This window comes from Pleurodeles waltl, chromosome 11 (assembly GCF_031143425.1).
Source record: "Pleurodeles waltl isolate 20211129_DDA chromosome 11, aPleWal1.hap1.20221129, whole genome shotgun sequence".
NCBI lineage: Eukaryota > Metazoa > Chordata > Amphibia > Caudata > Salamandridae > Pleurodeles > Pleurodeles waltl.
Window position 1 is genome coordinate 271,573,148 of NC_090450.1, and position 19,320 is coordinate 271,592,467.

The 19,320-nt window shown below is 47.3% G+C and overlaps 1 protein-coding gene across 5 annotated transcripts in view; it reads right to left on the reverse strand.

The window, feature by feature from the left end:
• Positions 1–19,320, reverse strand: part of STAG1 (STAG1 cohesin complex component) — a 995,019-nt gene that overhangs the window by 224,437 nt on the left and 751,262 nt on the right. For all 5 annotated transcript variants that reach the window (XM_069213542.1, XM_069213540.1, XM_069213544.1 and 2 more), the window contains one exon: positions 8,003–8,104. In XM_069213542.1, the coding sequence (XP_069069643.1) occupies positions 8,003–8,104 (102 nt within the window). The remainder of the gene's footprint in view (positions 1–8,002; positions 8,105–19,320) is intronic.

Sequence of the window (19,320 nt, forward strand, 5' to 3'; positions counted from 1 at the left end):
CAGAGAGGCTAGCTGAGTTGCAACACGAGAACGTGGGCAGGGACTATCACCATTCAATTGTGCAATCCCCCATAATTCATCCTCCTCCATGGTTAAATCACTAAACACTCAGAGGGTTCGAAGGTACAATTTACATCCCCAGCAATAATTAAATAAGAGATAGTTTGTATAGTGTCTAAATAATCTGTAAGTAGAGTTAAAATATTTGATTCTGATCCGCGTGAGACTGATTGTGCGTATACATTAATAAGAATTATATAAAAATTCTGCTGAAAGGAGATTTGTAAGCCCATCAGATCAGGACAATCAAATTTTAAAACCTTGTAAACACATTGCAGTTTTGAATTTAAAAGAATTAAAAGTCCCCCTTTTGCTCGACCTGTTGCTTTCTCAGATGGTTGTGCAGGGGCATTAAAGGAAAGAAACCCATCTATACTAATTCGATCCTCAACCCATGTTTCTTGAAAAAGACACACATCTTGGGACTTTATGTAAGTAACCCAATCGATATCGTCCAGTTTCCTGGCAAGGCCAGCAAGATTCCAAGTCATTATGGATAAACCAGTAGTGTCTGTTTTAGTATCGGCGATTGTAGGAAAAACATCCTTGTAGTTCAACTCATCCATTGTCTTATCCAATCTGATTATTTGTGTTTCCTCTAAAGTGTCCCTATTTATGGCTTCCTGGGCAGATGAGAGTCATACAGAGCCATGAAGCATAAGTTCACCTTCCTCCCGGGAGTCTCTCCTATTAGTATAGGTATTATGACCAGTCACAAGGGCCTGTTTTAAATCCACCAATTTGGGAACTAACATAATGCCTTCTCCTTTTAGGCTCTTGAGCTGGCGCATACGTGCAACAAAATTGATAAGTTGGTCTGCCATGATTTTGACCAAAAACACGATTGCAATTACATCGAAGTTTGACCCAAAGGGACTCCATCTTTCGGTTTTTAGGATGTCCGAGCGTATAACTGAAAGGCATTCCTGTCGATGACGCAACCAATGGATCACCTTATTAAGCCTAGACTCTTGGTCCTCAGCAGACCTGTGTGACAGCTCTGGAACATTAGTTAGAAAAAAAATATTGCCTCCATACCTAGAGCCTATGCTTGATAGAGACATGTCTAAGGCACTATGAGCTCTTTGGGAGGGAGTAATGCAGGTTGAGCCCTTAATCAGAGTTTTGGTAGGATGTCTATCAATATTAGGAAGAGGGCCGTCCATAGTCTTTAAAATACTGGTAGTGGCATTATGCCTCATAGTAAGATGACGATTCGGTGGGGCAAGGGAGCTGCTGACAGTGTCAACATCGCTCACCGCCATAGTTCTACCATAAATGGAACTATTGCACCTTATATATTTGCTTTTGGGATTGGCTATATAGGGATTAAAATTAGCCTCTGTGGCACCCAGATAGAACCCAGAGCTTAGGGAATAGTCGGCAGGCCCCTTGCTCACATTGATATTGGATGAAACTAGTTTGGGCGCCACAATTCTACCTTCCTAAACTATCTCTAGATTTTGGCACTTATATCTCGGTTGCTGGACCATTTTCCCCTGTAGGAATTTAGTTAACTGCAGTACTAGATATCTAACTTCTTCTACTCTATGAAGAATTAGAGGCAAGTTAACTTTACTAGGAGATGGTTTAGAGCACATAACAGTACTAGGGGGGGAGATGGCAGCCTCGATATCTGTCTTGGCCGAAGGGAGGTCATGGATCTCAGTCAAATCGCCCTCCTCGGTCAAGAACTCAAAGCGATTTCTGCATGGTATATTAGGGGCAATCCTTATCTCAGGACTCAAAGGTAGGGGAATACGTTCAATTTCCTCGGCTTGGGATGCCCCCTGGGTGTGTGAAGGATTGGAGATACTACTATAAGCCACCATACCCTGCTGTATAGAGGGAATAGTGGCATTAACAAGGGGCATTTCCCCTGCGCCATCATTTGTTTCCCCAGAGATAACTATTTGACTCTTCTTTTTAAAGAACTCCTGGATCTTTTTGGGATGGAGTGGTGGCTTACTCTGAGGCAAGGTTGCACGGATACCTAATTCACTATTAAGTATGGCCTCCACCTCCTCAAATAATAAATTGATCTCGTCCAGTGATTTCGGGCCCCCATGTACGGACTTGTTGGTTAGTTTCCTAAGACGCCTTTTCTGTTTTTTTTTTATATCATCCAGTAGTGCTGGCGGGTCAACAGCTTTCCTTTTCCCCATAGTTTAAACTACTGAAAGCCAAAAAAGGAAAACAATAGTCTTACTTGAGTGCTCCCGTTGAGAAGTCAGTCCTGTCCCGGTCTCAATCAGGCAATGTCGGGCGAGGGCTGGTCCGTTTTCTAAAAAACAGAGCCGCTCAATTAAACTGAGCAATTTCCTTTAAATGTCAACTAGACTCATTCCGCAGATGAAAGAGGGGGGGCCCAGCCCAGCCTCATCCGGTCTCCGACAGGCACAGGACGGGCCCGCCCTTGGCCCGGGCGCCGCCTGCGCACGTCCCGCGAGCGCAATCAGGAAATTTAAAGGGCTCCTGCCCTAAACTCGGGTGCTGGCTCCTCCCGCGGCTCCCGGCTGTCTTTTTTGCACGTCCCGCGAGCGCAATCAGGAAATTCAAAGGGCTCCTGCCCTAAACTCGGGTGCTGGCTCCTCCCGCGGCCCCCGGCTGTCTTTTTTGCGCGTCCCGCGAGCGCAATCAGGAAATTTCAAGGGCTCCTGCCCTAAACTCGGGTGCTGGCTCCTCCCGCGGCTCCCGGCTGTCTTTTTTGCGCGTCCCCTAGATCCACATTACTTGCATCACAACGGAAAGCAGTAAGTACAAATAAAGTATCAGTCAGTGGTAGGAAGGTAACCAAAGTTAAGCATGCTTACCTTACTGGAATAAATGAGACAGGACACCTGGCTCTACTTATGCATCACTGTGATACTGAATCGAGGCAGTTGTGTTGGATTCATGTGCTTCTGTTCTTCCATGTAGCAGCCTTACACATGGAGACAACTGATACACATAGAACAGCGCTCTGGACGTAGACACTTCTTTTCTAATTGGCTTTTACAGTCTCTTGCAATGGCTGACATACATCTTTATAACAGAACATCACTCCTGAAGACACCCAGGAACCCATACTCCATTTTGACAATTGCTGACCTAGACCTTTCTGTGGGTGACCATTTGCTATAAGGGATTACTCAGTAATTAGACTATTTGTTTAGTTCAAATAATGTACAATTTTAAATAACCTTTAATATCTGAAGTATGATGTGGTCTCTGCTGTGTTAGCTGGGTTTGGGAAAGTGTTGAGCCACTGGCTCCTTTTGGTATGAAATGTGAATTAGTTCTTAAAAAAACTTCCTCAAATAGAAGGAATGTCTCTTTAATTTTAAAAGGCTTGAATCTCAATGACCCTTCTAGCTGATAGGAGGACTAAAAGGAAGGCTTGCTTCCACAATATGTACTGTAGTGGTTAGGGAGAGAATGTGACCTAAGAGGGAGAATATGGCCTAAGAGGGAGAGAATGTGGCCTAACGGCCTGAGCTGCCGACGATGGAGCTACAAGAGGCAGGTTCGAGTCTAGGCATTGACAGCTAATCCTGTGATTCTGGGCAAATCATACAATCTCTCTGTGCCCACACTTCAGCACCTTGAGACCCTTATGGGTGAGTTGCCGTGCTTTACATATCCTGGATTTATTACATTATTTTTTTAGCTCTGCCCTATGCATTGGCTCAAAGGGTTTTTTCATATTTAGCCACCATGATGGAGGAGGGCGTCTTATCGGGGGAAGGCTCTGAAAAGACCTTTAAGAGTGCCTTAATAAGTCTGCCACATCAAAGAAATGGTTGGTTCCATGGCATCTGGCAGCAAGAAGAACAAGTTACTGACCTTCAGAAAACACTCTTTATGATAGAAATTATCCAACCACAAATTCCTCACCTGTTTAATATTTCCTGTGGTGTCAGACTGGATCTGAAAAATCATCAGCAGTACTCCTGCGTGACGAGAAGTGGCACTGACTGCTGCGTGCCAACATTGTTCCAGGCCAGATGTCATGTGTGCATATAGAGGCTCCACCCTTGCGAGCCTACATCAGTTGCTTTCTGACCTGTTCGTGCCGAAACACAGAGCCAATAACGGATTTGATTAAATAAAACAGCCTAGTTCACAGAACGGGGAGGATCAGTCGGGAATCTGCAGTTAGGCAGAGTCTCTACCTGAGGGAGCATTACCGACTGTAAGTAACTTGTTCTTCTTCTAGATTCTTCTAAATGCAGATTCCTCACCTTTTGATTAGATATCCGAGCAGTACATATTAGGAGGTGGGCCTGTGAATTCGCTCAATCCAAGAAGTCCTTTAGGACCAGGGAGCAAAATGCCCTTCTTGGCGCAACTGGCTGTCGAGACAGTAGTGTTTTGTGAATGTAGGAAGCAATGTCCGCATAGCTGCCTGGCAGAGGTCCAGGCTAGGAACCCAGCTTATCAACCCACTGGTAGCAGCTTTGATGCTGATGGAACAGGCTTGCAGATCTTCGGGAGGCTGCTTTTTGGCCAATGTGTAGCAGATCTTGATGTACAGTACAATCCAACAGGAGATGGTCCTCTTCTGCACTGCCTTGCCTTTTTTCACCTCAGTGAACCCCACAAACAGCTAATCATTCACCTAGTGTTGAATGATAAAATCAATGGAAAAGCTCAGCTTTTCGGGTACAAGCGATGGAGTCTCTGCTCCTGATCAGGGGACAGTTGTTTAAGCCCAGGAGTTCTGGCTACCATACTCCCAGTGCAGAATACTGAGCCACTAAGATGTCTTGGGCCCGGTTGGTCCTAATCTTCTTTAGAATTCTGGGCAGGAGAGGTACTGGTGAGAAAGCAAATAGTAGTCCCAAGCAAGAGATGTCTTGGAAACTCCAATGTTTAAAAATACTGACAAAAGATGGAACTAGGGTTCTCTCCGCCTGCAGAAAAGACACAACACCACTTCTGGATGTACCTGCAGTTCATGATCTGCAAGGCAACAACCTGTCCGCTCTAGCATTCCGCAATCCCACCAGGTGATGCGTCACCAGAAAACTTCCTTTGTGGTCTAGCTAAGTCCAGAGACTGAAAGTCTCCTAGCATAGGATCCATGACCACCACCTCTTCCTGCCCATTGCAATACTACATGGTGGTGCTTTTATCCATAAGCACCTGCACCAGTTTTCGCAGCTCCGGGAAGGTTGTTATGGAGCCAGACCTTCATCAGGGACCAGAGGCCGCTGATCTCCACCTCTCCCAGGTAGGTTCCTCAATGCAAAAGCAAACCATTGGTCACCACTGTGAGCTCTGGGTGGATTATGGAGAGAAGTCTGCCGCTGACTCATTTGCAATCCTTCAGCCACCACTGCAAATGCTGGTCAGTCTCTTATGAAACTGGAAACATCTCAAAGATCCTCTTGATGCTGCACCCACTGGTGCTTCCAATTACACTGCAGAGCCCAAATATGCAAATTGGAGTGCTTATCAGCATCAGAGCCAGAAGAATCAGAGTCATCCTGACTGAAATCCAGGATCGAGGCTGAAAGATCAGATTCATAACCTGAATGCCCTGGACACACTTCCCTGGGGAAAAGGCACTGCACAGTGTTCAAATGACACCAATGAAAGGGAAACCTGAGAAGTGCCTTTGGCACAGTGATAGAGAGCCCCAACAATGACAGGTGATACTGCCTTATATAGAGCTGGTTGATGACTGACTTGGGTGAACCCATCTTCAACAGTCAGTTGTTTAGGTAGGGGAAAACTTTCATCCTTAACATCAGGAGTTCTGCTGCCACCACCGTCATCACTTTCATGAACAGCCGAGGGGCACCAGTGAGATCAAAGGAGAGCACAGCAAACTGAAAATGCGCCTGATCCAATTCCCCCTCCTCTCAAATTAACCGCAGGGAGTGCCAATAGGCCTGCAGGACGGGTATATGGCAATAAGGATTTCTACAGGTCCAAAGCCACCATCCAGTCTCCAAGGTTAAGGGCAGACAAGATCTTTGCCGGTGAATTCTGAACTTCTTCCAGAGGAGAGTGCGTCTTTAAAATAAAACAGGATGAAGGCCTGTCCTTTTTGGGCACCAAAAAGTGGCAGAAACATCCACCACGTCCTACTTCTGGCATGGGCACCTTCTCAATAGCCCCTTTGGCCAAAAGGCCTTACACTTCCTGACGCAAAATAACGGTCCTCCATCGGGGGGGGGGGCGGTGGTGGATGGGGTGGACAGTTGAGGTGTGGGAGTGTGAAAAGGAAGGTAAGGTTATAGCCCTTCCAAACAATTTGCAGGACCCACCTGTCAATGTTATGGCTTGCCTACCTGGCAAGAATAGTTCGATCCTGCCTCCCACAGGGACCTGTGCTCTACTAAGGGCAGGCTAAAGAGGTTTGACAGATGGATTGGAAGAGGGTGGTGGGCTGGGTGGACCATGGACCTTAACCACAGGGGTGGTGGGCACCATGATCTGGATCGCGACACCGCTGAGAGCCTTGCTGAGGTTGGATTGGCTGGCGCTATGAGGAGCCTCTGCCGAAGCTGCAAAAGGAGCAATAGGACTGATGTGGCTGGCGAGGTGGGATAGACAAGCCTAGGGAACATACTGTGGCCCTGTTTTCCTTAAAGCATTCAAGAACTGAGTCTGCCTTGTGCCCAAACAGATGAGTTTGGTCGAACAGCACGTCCATGAGGGACGAGTGAACATAGCCTAAAAAAAAAAGAAGAAAAAAAAAAAAGGTGGACCACAGCCAAGGATGGCGACAAACAGTCCCTGGTGCCAATGGCCCTTTCGGCCAGGAAAGCGCAAACTTGATTAAGATCAAATCAGCACCAACTGAGTCTGAGACGACATGTGGGGCTTCATCTTCCGGCATTAATGAAGTTGGCATAATCGTCACAGCACTAGGAACTGATTTAGTCTCTGGCGCCTGAAAACTATATTTTTGATCGAGGCAAGGGTCTGAATGCGATGAGAGGCATGTCTGGATCCACGTCTGCACAAAAAGAAAGGAACTTGAAGTCACCTATATAATTAAAACAATTGTGATGATTTACACAATTGTGAAAAACAATCTTTCACTGCACCTCAAAAGTACAATTCCCAGAAGCACAAATACTAGTCCCCATTTTTCAGAATCCATACCACATTTTTAACATTCACTCAAACCTTTGCAGTTTTGTACAACTTATATACATTAATCTTCCACTATTTACTTCTGTACTAACAATATTATACTGAATTTATTGATAGTGAACCAATAATGTTATTACACTACGGAACTCTGATTTGGTCTAGGCAGTCTCCCCACTATAGCACATCATTTTGAAATTTCCATCATACAGTATTCAACTTTTTATGCCCTCCTCCATGTACCTTCATCTACACAAAATACATTTACTAGCAGGAACCTCTATCTAGGCACTTATTACGAATGACCTAGATTTTTCTCCACCGATTACCCACCCACAAAACCTTAAATGGGTATGTAAGAATTTATCATGTTCAGTAATGATCTTTTACAAGTTTTTGTCGGCAGATAATGTGAATTTTGGTGCTTACTGCACCAAATTCCACATTTCCTAATATTTACTGGCATTTCCCCCCCCTTAATAAATATCGGACGTTTGACTCACTGAAACTGTCTAGGGATTACATTTTATCTTAAAATATAACATCCGCCATGTACTAATGCAATAAAAGATAAATGAATAAATAAAGCAGCCAAACTCAATTCTGATAGGTGTGATAAAAGGAGAACTCTCATATTAAAAGTTGTAGTGTTCCTAGTAAGGAGGGCCATAGAGGAGGGCCTGAAATATTAGATATTCACAACTCCAAGTTGAAAAACATTAAGACTGTGAAAAGCGATCACTAAGCAGTGATAACCACACTTCACGGTCTGAGTACTTTTGCCAATGCTAATAAGTCTGATGATTCTGAAAAGCACACAACTTTTTTTCTTTTATTTTCATTTTTCTCATACCTGTTGTAAACTTAGTATCAGAGTCTTAGCACACTGGATCTTATCCATTTGCCTGGCTTTACTCAGTGTTTCCTTTATGATATCTCCATAATCGTTGTAGTACTGCAGATTGAAAGAAAATAATTAAAATATCATGAACATGTTCCTGTAAGTTTGCACTGCTGCACACAAATAGCAAAGGGAGGCCAAATAAAGAAGGCTTGCGAATGACATGAAGTACAAGTTACTTTACTTTCGGTAACATTTTATCTGGTAGAGACAACATCTAGTTGCAGATTCCTTACCTTAGAATTTCCACAGGCGTCAGTCTTGATTTGCAGATTTTTCTTGAGCAGTAGCCCTGGCACCGTTAGGTGGCGTTGATTGGCTGCGTCAGTCGTCAGTATAGTCTGCGCTGGATATGACCTCAAAGGTCCTATGTAAGCACCTAAGTAACCCCTGAGTCCCTCCATAGAGTTTTATTGAGAACCCGATGTTCTGATTGCATACTGCACCCGGCCGCCCCAGGGCGCTGAAGGTGTGTTTTTTGTGCCTATTTGTGGCCCATCCAGTATTCCTCCAAACGCCCCTGGTCTGCCCTCCGACAATGCGGGTACTTACCTGCAAGCAGACTGGAACTGGAGTACCCTCGGTCTCCATAAGCGCCCACGTTATTTTGGCTCCTGTTTGACCTCTGCATCTGACCGGCCTGTGTTGCTGGTGCTGGGTGCTTGGGGTTGGCTTGAACCCCCAAAGGTGGGCTACCTATACCCTGGAGACTGAACCCGTAAATGTCACACTTACCTCAGAAACTGTACTGTACCTACCTCCCCCAGGAACTGTTGAAAATTGCATTGTCCACTTTTAAAATAGCTTTTTGCCATTTTAATGAAAACTTTGTACAATACTGAATCTATTTAAAGTCTCAACTATTACTATGTAAAGTACCTTTCATTTAATGTACTTACCTGCTAAATGAATCTTGTGGTTCTAAAAATAAATGAACAAAAGAATATTTTTCTATATAAAAAACTATTGGCCTGGAGTTAAGTCATTAAGTGTGTGTTTTCACTAATTGCTTGTGTGTGTACAACAAATGCTTAACACCACCCTCTGATAAGCCGAACTGCTCGCCCACACTACCACAAATCGATCATTAGTATTATCTATTATTGCCTCTGTCAAGCCTCTTGGGGAACCCCTGGACTCTGTGCACAATATATCACATTTTGCTATAGTATATACAGAGCCAGCTTTCTACATATACATATTAGCAATCAGTAAGAAGTGTAAAAACAACAAACATTGGCAGAAGTATTAGAAAATAGTGAAGGCTCTAGGAAAGGGCCAAACCATACACAAAGTGGAATGCAAGATAAAGCACCCCACCCAAGGATGTAGAGTTGGAGAGGGGAGCTGGAGGAGCCAGGGACCCCAAGATGTGAGTACCAGAGTTACCCTCAGCGACCAGGATAGCAGAGGCAAGTACCTGGTTTTCCCCAAAACTAACATGACGACTTAACAAAAAGGATTGTGCAAGACCAGATTTGAAGAACCTAAGGTGGATTCTGCCAGAAGAGGACCTGCAAAGGACGGGGACCAAGTCCTGTTCATGATCGAGTGTCCGGTTGTGGCAGCAGTCACTACCCACCCTTCTGTGGGTGCAGAACCAGGTCAAAGGGAAACGGAGAAGATTAGCTGTGTAGCACAGGAGATGAAGAGAAGGCCCTGAAGTGATGCAGATGGTGTCCTACGTCGGCTGTCAAGTTGCAGTTGGTCAGTGGTGCAGGAAAACCACAAACAAGCCTTGTGACCCTCAGAAGTCAGGAGAGCCAATAGAAGCAGATGCAGCCTCCAACAGACAACCCACTGGCAGCAGGGACACCTGTAGAGAAGTCCCATGTCGCTGGAGCAGCAGAGCGGAGACTGCTTGGTAGGATAAAGAGCTGGAGGCCGGGACCACACAGAGCCTGAAAATCCCTTTGAGCAGGAGCAAACAAGCATTGGTAGCTGCAAGAGTCTAGTTGCACAGAGGTACCGTCCTGCAAGAAGAGGCAACGGCTTACTGTCTCCTAAGTTAGATAGCTGGTAGAGAGGACCAAAGGCACCACTCGAGACTACCACCTGTGATGCAGGATCCACGCAGTTCAGGAGGAATGATTCCTTCATGGTGCAGGCTGAAGTCTCGCCGACTTCGGAGAATGCACAGCCAGGGAAGCAGTTGCTGGGAAAAGTTGGAGAAACAATGTTGCAAAGCAAAGACTTCACTGGAGTTGCAGATTATCAGTTCATGGAGGGTCCAGAACCAGTTCCAGTGGCCAGAAGATGAAGTAAACTCTGCAGGGGGTCCTGGTGGAATCTTGCACGTCGAATCTGAGGACCTCACCCAAGAGCAAGACACTAAATAGCCCAGGAAGTGAGATTGGTCACCTAGCAAGGTGACCACCTATCAGGCAGGGCTGACGTCATCTGTCTGACCGGGCTACTCGGATGCTCCCAGGGGACTCTGCACATCTTGTTTTCAAGATGGCAGAACCAAGTGGCTACCTGGAGGAGCTGCACCACCCCTGGTGTGGTGATGGATAGGGGAGTGGTTACTCCCCTTTCCTTTGTCCAGTTTTGTGGCAGAGCAGGGACCGGGGTCCCTGGGCTGGTGCATACCGGTTTATGCAAGGAGGGCACCGAATGTGCCCTTCAAAGCACACTGGTGGTTTGGGGAGGCTACCCCCTCCTCCCTAGCCATGTCACACCTATTTTCAAGGGGAGAGGGTGTTGCCTAGCTCTCCCGCAGGAAATCCTTTGTTCTGCCTTCCCCTGCTTGAGCCGATCAAGCAGCAGGAGGGCAAAAACCTGTCTGGAGGGTGGCAGCAGTATGGGTTGCTTGCAAAATCCTGGAAGACTGGTAGAAGCAATACCGGGGGTGGAGGGGTCCCTCGCCTGGGGACTCTCTCTAGGTGGTTGGGCCACCTGGTCACTGGCGGAAGGTGTCTAGTGCAGGGTGGGCAGGACTTATGGATCCGGGGAGTCTCTGGAGACCCTCGGTTGTTTCTTCTTCTTGGACAGGGCCGTTGTCCACTGGAGTTCTTGGTCCTCGGTGATGCAAAGCAGAGCTTGGCAGAGGCCGTTGGTCACGCAGGATGCGTTGCTTTCTTTTTGCAGGTTCTTTGAAGCAGGAGACAGGCCTGTAGGGCTGGGTCCAAGTCAGTTTGCATCTTCCTTCTCTGCTGGGGGTTCAGCTTAGCAGTCCTCCTTTCTCATCAGGTCGCCAGGAATCTAGTGAGCTGGGTTCAGAGAGGCCCTTAAATACTGGATTTAGGGGCGTTAAAGGGGTCAGAGGGCAGTAGCCAAAGGATACTGTCCCTGATGGTGGCTGGCAAAAACCTAACCCTATTGGTCCCTGTCCTCCAAACAGGACTGAAGATTCTGCAGGGAGGGGGTCACCTCAGCTCTGGACACCTTAAGGGTCGTCCTAGCTGGGGTGGTCACTCCTTCCTGTTTTCCCTAATTTTCCCACCGGACTTGCTGCCAAAAGCGGGGCTTTGTCAGGGGGGCTGGCAACTCCACTAGCTGAAGTACCCTGGGGCACTGTAAACCGAGGCTTGAGCCTTTGAGGCTAACCACCAGGTGTTACAGTTCCTGCAGGGGGAGGAGTGAAGCACCTCCACCCAGGACAGGCTTGGTTTCTGGCCACAGAGCACAAAGGCTCTCACCCCATGTGGTCAGAAACTTGTCTGAAAGTGGCAGGCTGGCACAGACAGGTCAGTCCTGCACTAGATGTTTGGCTAACATGCAGGAGGCATCTCTAAATGCCCTCTGGGTGCATTTTTCAATAATTTCCACACTGGCATCAGTGGGGGTTTATTGTTCTGATAATTTTTTAGTGACGGGTGGAAGTAGGAGAAGTGTGTGTTTTGGAGGGGTAGTTCCTTTGCGGGGCTGTGCCCTTCCCTCTGCCTTTGTTAGCCCATAGCCACCCCAACAGTAGCGCATGAGGGTGACTTCTGCATGGACCTTAAAAAGGTGGAGGTTTCCGGGTGAGGGTTCTGGCTGCACCACAGTATTGGGCCTGGCATTTCGGGCTGGACTGTTCCCATGGGGAACAGGGTCAACACTGATTTGCATATGCCTGGGTCCAAACTGGGGTGGCATGGTGAGAAAAAGAACAATAAATTAAACTCAGATCTGTGACTGAGAGTGGTTGAAAAGTTTCAGCACTCAGTCACCATCCTTTTGTGTTACCACGGCATTGGGAGCAGCAAAAGGAGCCATGAGAAACTGATGTTTGTAGGACACCCAAAGCTTTGGCCTTCTCAATCTTTTTGGGATCTTTTCTCGCTTCTCATTGACCCTGAGGGCTGAAGACATGCTATCCATCAAAGGGTACATTTAGAAGGTGTTGCTGTACTTCTGGGTTAAAGCCAGAGATGGGCAGCCAAACTATGCAGCGAAGAAGGTTGATAGTGTTTATGCCATGAGCATTCACTGTGCAAAGCATGTTGCTGTTGGAGATGATCTTACCAGGATGGGCATTGGAGACATTTGCCGAACCCTGCGAACCACAAAAAGATGAGAGAGAGGAGAAAAAGCATAGGCAAATATCCCTGACAAATTCATCCATAATGCATTGCTGCTGGACTGAGGGAATCTCAAGGCAAAGTGTGGCCATTCAGGGACCCCCATGTGTGAAAGTAATGGAGGAGAACTTGCTGGTGGAGTTCCCACTCTTGAGCCTGTTGCTGCATCCTGCTGAGGAGGGCGGCAAAATCATTGTCCATCCCCAGAAGGCACTCCGTTAACAAGTAAATGTTGTGACGGAGAGCCTATTGCCAAGTGATCTGGGATAACTGACAGCTGTGGAGTGTGTGTGCCCCTTGTTATTGAAGGTAGTACATGGCTGTCATATTGTTTGTCTAGACAAGGACAACCTTTCCTATATGATGGTGGCAGGAAGGCCTTCTACACTAAAAGGGCTAAATGCTCCAGGTAGTTGATATGGAGACCCTGGTATTTGGTCTCCCACTGACCCTGTACACTCAAATCATGTAAATGTGTGCCCCAACACGTGAGGGAGGGTGTCTGTAAATCATCTGCGGAACAGAGTCAAGGAAAGGCTGCCATCGCAACAGGTTGTTGGCCTTACACCACTGCTGAGGGCGGTGAGTGCAGCAGAGAAACACTAGATCGTCCCAATGACCCTCTAAGACCACTGTTGCGCTAAACATTCCGGCAACGGATGCATGTAAAGCCTCGCATGAGGTATTATGGCTATGCAGGAAGCCATCATGCCTAAAAGACGCATTACTGTCCTGACTCAGTTACCTATCTGGTTGGAACAAGGGAATCTGTGCTTAAAAGGACAGCATATTTGCAGAACTGGGATAGGCTAATCCTACTTTGTTGAGAACAGCGCCTATGTAAGGCTGGATCTGCAGGGGCTGGAGGTAGGATTTGGTGGCGTTGATGGAAAACCTGAAGCGAGAAGCAGATCTAATGCTATTTGCATCTGGCTTTGGCATGGTTGAAGGGTGGTTGCCCTGATGAGCCACTCAACCAATATTGACACCCTGTCTGCCATGGGGAGCAGCTACCACCCCAAGGCACCAGCTGAATACACGAGGTGCAGTAGCTACCCCAAATGGGAGCACTTTGAACTGATAGTACCTTCCGCCTACCACAAACCTGAGGTATTGATGTGCGGGGTGTATTGGAATGTGGAATCAGGCAACCTTTTAGTTCTAGAGCACCCATAAAGTCACCTTGCTGGAGAAGCAGGTTGACATCCTGAAGGGTTACCATTTAAAGTACTCTGATAGAATTTATTCGTTTAGGGGCCTAAGGTCTAGATTGGGCCTGAGGGACCCATCTTTTTTGGCTATGAGTAAGTATAGTGAGTACACTCCTGTATCTTGCTGGTGGTTGTGGACGAGTTCTATAACCCCTTTGAGGAGGGAGGGCTTTGACCTAGAGTAGGGTTTGATGTTCTGCTGATAGTCTGCGTTTGTGAGGTGGAAAGTGGGAGGTGTGGAAGTGTGCTCCAGACAATGATCATGTTGGATCATATCCAACCCTCACTGGTCTGAGGGTTTGCCCTGTGGGAAAAACATTGCAGTTATCCCTCAGCAGGTGTAGTGGAGTCTGGAGAAAGAAGCAAGTCAGGGTTTGGTGAGAGGTGCAGCTCCTTTGGGGAACCACCCTGGCCTCTGCCTTTGGAGTTGTTGCCCCTTTAGGACCCTCTAAAATAACAGAGTGGATTGCAGGCCCTGTGGGCACTGGCAAGAGGTGGATGTATAGGAGGAGGTGGTATATGAACCTCCACTGTAGGAGGTTCAGCGAAAGAAGCTATAGGGGGAGCTGGTGTTTGCAGTGCTCCCTTTGCTTTTGCTGTCTGTCTCCTTTATCTTTTCTAAAGTTTCATCCACCTCGGGGTACAAAAAAGAAAAAAAAAAGCTAAACCTCCAGCTTAAGGCCACAGATACGGAGCCATGCATGTCTTCAGAGGAGAATGATAGTGTTCCCCCCAACCCCCCCCCACACCTAGCAGCAGTGACAGCTGAGTCTAGGGCACAGCAAATGGGTGTTCAAAATGAGCTGGCTCTCTGATACAATTTACTGGCCCCATTTTCTGGGCTCCTCAGGGAGGTACCGGGAAAGTCCTCCATTTTATCCCAGTGAGCATAGTCATACCTTGCAAGGAGGCCCAGGGATTTCACAATATACCAATAGTAGGCTGACTGCGCTGCTATTCTTTTCCACGCTGCATCAATGAGTCTTCTCTCCTTATTTGGCAGTCGGGCATCTTCGCTGGCCTGGCAGTTAGCTAGTTTATGGGCAGTGGTGATGACTAGTGAGTCTGGTGGAAGCTGACCACTAATATGGAGAGGGTCAGATGGGGACACTTATTCACCCTGGGTGTTATAATCCTAGCTCCAGCAGGATCTTTAAAAATGTCTGCGGTATGGCTAAGCACGTCCTAGAGCACAGAGATTTTGGGTGGAGCGGCGAGTGAAGTAAAGGGTTTTAAAAGGAAAGTCCACCACTATGGCTCCTTGGGAAGTTCAACTTGATAGAAAGAGGTAGCCCTACTGATGAGCTCTTGAAATGATGTAAGTTCATCAGGAGGGGCGCGGCAGGGCAGGGCAGGGTAAAGGCCAGGGTCTGTGTCTCTTGTGGATCTAAATCATATGTGTCCCATGGGTCAACCTGTAGAGGAATATCAAATGGTTTCCCCCAGTGCCCCCCACCCATGTAAGAATGTAGAGACCCCAGGGGTGTAATGTCAAGAGGTCCCCTAGAGAATGGGGTGGGGAAGGAAAAAGCAAAAGGTGTGGATACGGGTGGGTCTGGTTTTGCAAGAGTTAAGGGGCTGCTAGCCTTATCTGCTTTCTTGTGTATTTTTGCAGGAATTAAGGTGTCCAAGGCTTCCTGGAATGATAACTGCTGTTTGGAGGATGGAACAGAGGAGGCCGAAGAGCAGGCAAGAATGCAACCAGTGTGAGGGTAGGTGCTCAGATGTTTTTGCCTCTAAGCAAGCTGTTTTTGAAGGTTATGGAAGATGGGCTTGCTGTGCCGGTGTCAGACTTGGCGGTCAATGCAGACATCCTTGGATCCAAAAAAGTCTAGTTTTGGTGCAGAGACTGATGAAGTCTCCATCAAAGGTTGTCTAGGAGCAGAGAGTCAGGTCAGTGCCAGGGTGGTCAGGGCAAAGCACTCTGCTTGGAAGGCTTCTTTGGTGCCCAGTCGGAGCTGGGCAGGGTATCCCAAGCAGTTGCTCAGTGCAGACTATGGTCAGAAAGCAGTGGCGGTCCGAAAGCCTCTCTCTGGTGTACCAGAGGAGCAACATGCTTTTTTAGGAGAAAGTTGCTCAGGGTGGTGTCGAAGGGAAGGAGGTGCTGTACTCATGTACTGCTGATTAGGTGGGAGGTCCTTGATCTCAGGTCAATCTTCAAGTTGGATCCGGAGCTGCCTTCAACGGAGAAAGCCTCTTCATCTGCAGTCGATGGCTATGGGTGTTGCTCCCCCCCGGTCACCATGGACTGAAAGGTTCTGGTGTTGATGCTTGCCCACGGCCCCTCGAGCCCACGCTAACAGTTTTGAGGAGTCTTCTTGAAGCAGAAGGAGCTGCAGGCATCGTAATAAGCCTTGCTGTGTTCCGGCGATAGGCACAAATTACAGACCTGATGTAAATCGGTCTAAGGGTACTTTGCCTGACAGCGAGGATAATAGCAAAAGGGTGCCGTTTGATCATTGTTAAGGCATTGTGGAGAGAAATAATATGGACGGGAGTAGGCCCCGATGGGCGAGGCCCAGGAGGGGCCACAGTCAATACAGACCCAGCTTGAACAAAATATTCCATGTTGACACACAAGGAAAATAGAGGAATGCGATCGAAGTACAATGCCAACGGAGGGAAGGTATCATGTGAATCGAAAGAACTGCAGCGGTGTCGAACTGGAGCACACGTCAGAACCAGACTGCGTAAAAGAATATATATATATCTAACAATGGAGTTGATGCCCATTCACATCACCACCAAGAGGAGTAGTCACTCTACCTCGTGACTTCAGAGACTTCTTCGAAGCAAAAAACTATGTTAACACATCAGGGCCCAACACTAAACGGCAGGAGTATGCACATCATTTGTATCTATAGCCACACACGCCTCAACTATGTTTATCAAATACCATAATCCTATCTGATTTCGTGTTTGCGGGGGGAGTCGTAAAGCAAGAACTGGGGTTCACCTTGCTGGTGAAAGCATGAACAACCGGACTTTCAGGAGTAGGATGTTGCATCAAAAAATCAGGGTCACCTGGAGCCAGTCTGTGGCGTCTGGCCACCTGCCTGTTCACTGGCAACCAAGAGCAAGGTTTAGACCAGGTGTCCATCAGAGTGCCAAGCGAGGGCTTTGTTGAATTGATGCAAAGGCACAGAGAAAGCAGACCCAGGCTGCAAAACTCCCGTAATGACAGTTTTAAATTTAACAGAAGCCAGTAGTAGTTCCAAGACCTAAGCTATACATCAAGTCAGAGCAGCAAAGGAAGCAATCTCTTGTGGTTTGGGCCAATGAAGGACAACAACTAAGTATAAGGGAAAATATTAAGCCCAAAGGCTGACTGTAGGTCCATATATAAACTGTCATCATGTCGTGGGCCATATCATTCGCATCAGCAGCACCGTTTCTCGGAGGGAATCTTTGGCCCTAATCAACCCAAAAAGATGAAGGAGCCTCGGAGGACGGCTACATGGCAATATGGTGTCTAAATCAGAGTGCAATGGAACCAAGTGTGTTGGAGTAGATTCAGAGTGTGACCTAGGATTGGATTGCAATGGCTTTGGACCTGAGTTGCACATCGAGAACTGAACCATATCCCCCTCCAGCATCATCGACATTGGTAATGGCATTGATATAAGAGGGACCGGTGCATGTCTTGGACGAGGAATGGAAGTCAGAACAGAACCAGAGGCCGGTTTGATGGGCTCAGATGACACCAACGACAGAGCTGCTAGTGCTAACCCAAATGGAGACCTCTGTGTTTCCATGGTACCCAAAGGTGCGCCAGACGGAGCCAAAAGAGCTAAACAATATGCAGCATGGCCTCCTTAAAGGACTTTACTTATGGCCTAAGAACACTTGGAGGACCATGATCAATTGCAGAATCGGCTCCTCTATCGGGGATAAGGAACAAGACAGATGATGCCCTTCCAACTTCTCTCAATAACGTGGTAGGACAGTTGACAGCTTTTGACCTTCCGCCTGAAGTCTGCAATGTTATCTTGGCTGCCAGGCCTCCCTCCAACTCTGTATACACCTGCTGTTGAGGCAAGTTTGTGGCATGGTGTGCAGAGAAACAGGCTTATCCTCTTTTTGCTACCCTCTTGCAGGTCCTTCTCTTTATCCTTTCTCTTACCCAGCCGAGAGACCTTGCATGCTCATTCCAACAAAGCCAAGGCTGCAACCACTGCATTACCATGCAAATTTCCAGTCCTGGACATTTGTCAGGCAGCAACATGGAAGCTTCTGCACACATTTCCCAAGCTCTACTGACTGGGCAGTATGGTCTGTAGGTATAGGAAAGTGCCTCCTTTGACATGGTCACCTCCCACTTTTTGCCTGCTTTCTGATGCAATTGTGACTGAAAGTGCTCTGGCTCCCTGCTAAACAGGTCCCCAGTGCCAGATCTCTTTTCCCAAAACTGCACAGTCGTTTTTCCCAATTGGAAACCTCTAGCTATCACCCTAAGCCCCTAGTACCTAGGCCACTGGGGTACTAAAAGAAGCCCCCTGAGGTATGCAGCACGAATAGTGCCACCCACAGGGACCCTCTTGCTAAGTACACACAGTACTGCTTTCGCTGGCTGTGTGTCTTGGTGCAGAACTAAAATGAAAACTCGACATGGCGTAGCCTGTGTGCCCTGTACACTGCATGAAACATAAGTAAGTCATCCCTCTAACAGGCCCTACATCCTTAAATGCAGGATACATTATATTGCATGTGAGGGCATACTTGCATGAGTAAATATGCCCCTGCTATGTCTTTATCGACTCTCAGACATAGTAAGTGAACAGAGAAGCCCTTTTAAGTACATGTGCTGCACATTGGTGATTAAGAGTTTCCCAGCTACCTGATGATTTCACTAAAGATGGGGATGTTTGGTATCAAACATCTAGTATTAATAAACCCTAACTGAAACCAGTGATTGCTTTATTAATACATGCACTCAGAATGCACCTTAGATGTGCCCCCTGAAAACCTACCAACTCCTGGCATGGGCAATGACTGTCAAAACCACTGCAGCCACCTTAGAGTTCTGGCCCCAAGGCGAGAGCCAACGCTATTGAGGTCTCAGAACAAAAGCCTACTATGGGCTGAGGTGAGAAGACGTCATCCAGGCAGGATGGACATTCCAGGGCAGGGAGTTTCAAAGGGCTTGCTGCCTTTGAATTACGACCCAGGCCTCTCTAAACGGTAGAGAAGGCCGACCCCCAGTTCCTGACTCTACTTTTGATGGCAGAACTAGGAGGAAAATTAGTTACATTTGGGGGAGTGCCCACTTCATGCCAGTCCCACCCCTAAGGCGGATGAGCTGAAGTTGACACTACTTTATTACATTTCTCCATCTTGTTTGGAAGGAATTAGGCCAATAGGGTTAGGGCTATGCCCAATTCCCAAAGAAAGGGGTCATAAGAAGGGTGTAATCACCCTAAAGGTGAGTGGCCCATTGGCTACCACCTGCCACCCACTGTAATACACCCAATTTCAGCATTTAGGTGGCACCCCTGAACTCTGATTCCTGATTAACTAAGATGGGCCGGACACTACGAAGTTGCACCAGCAGAGA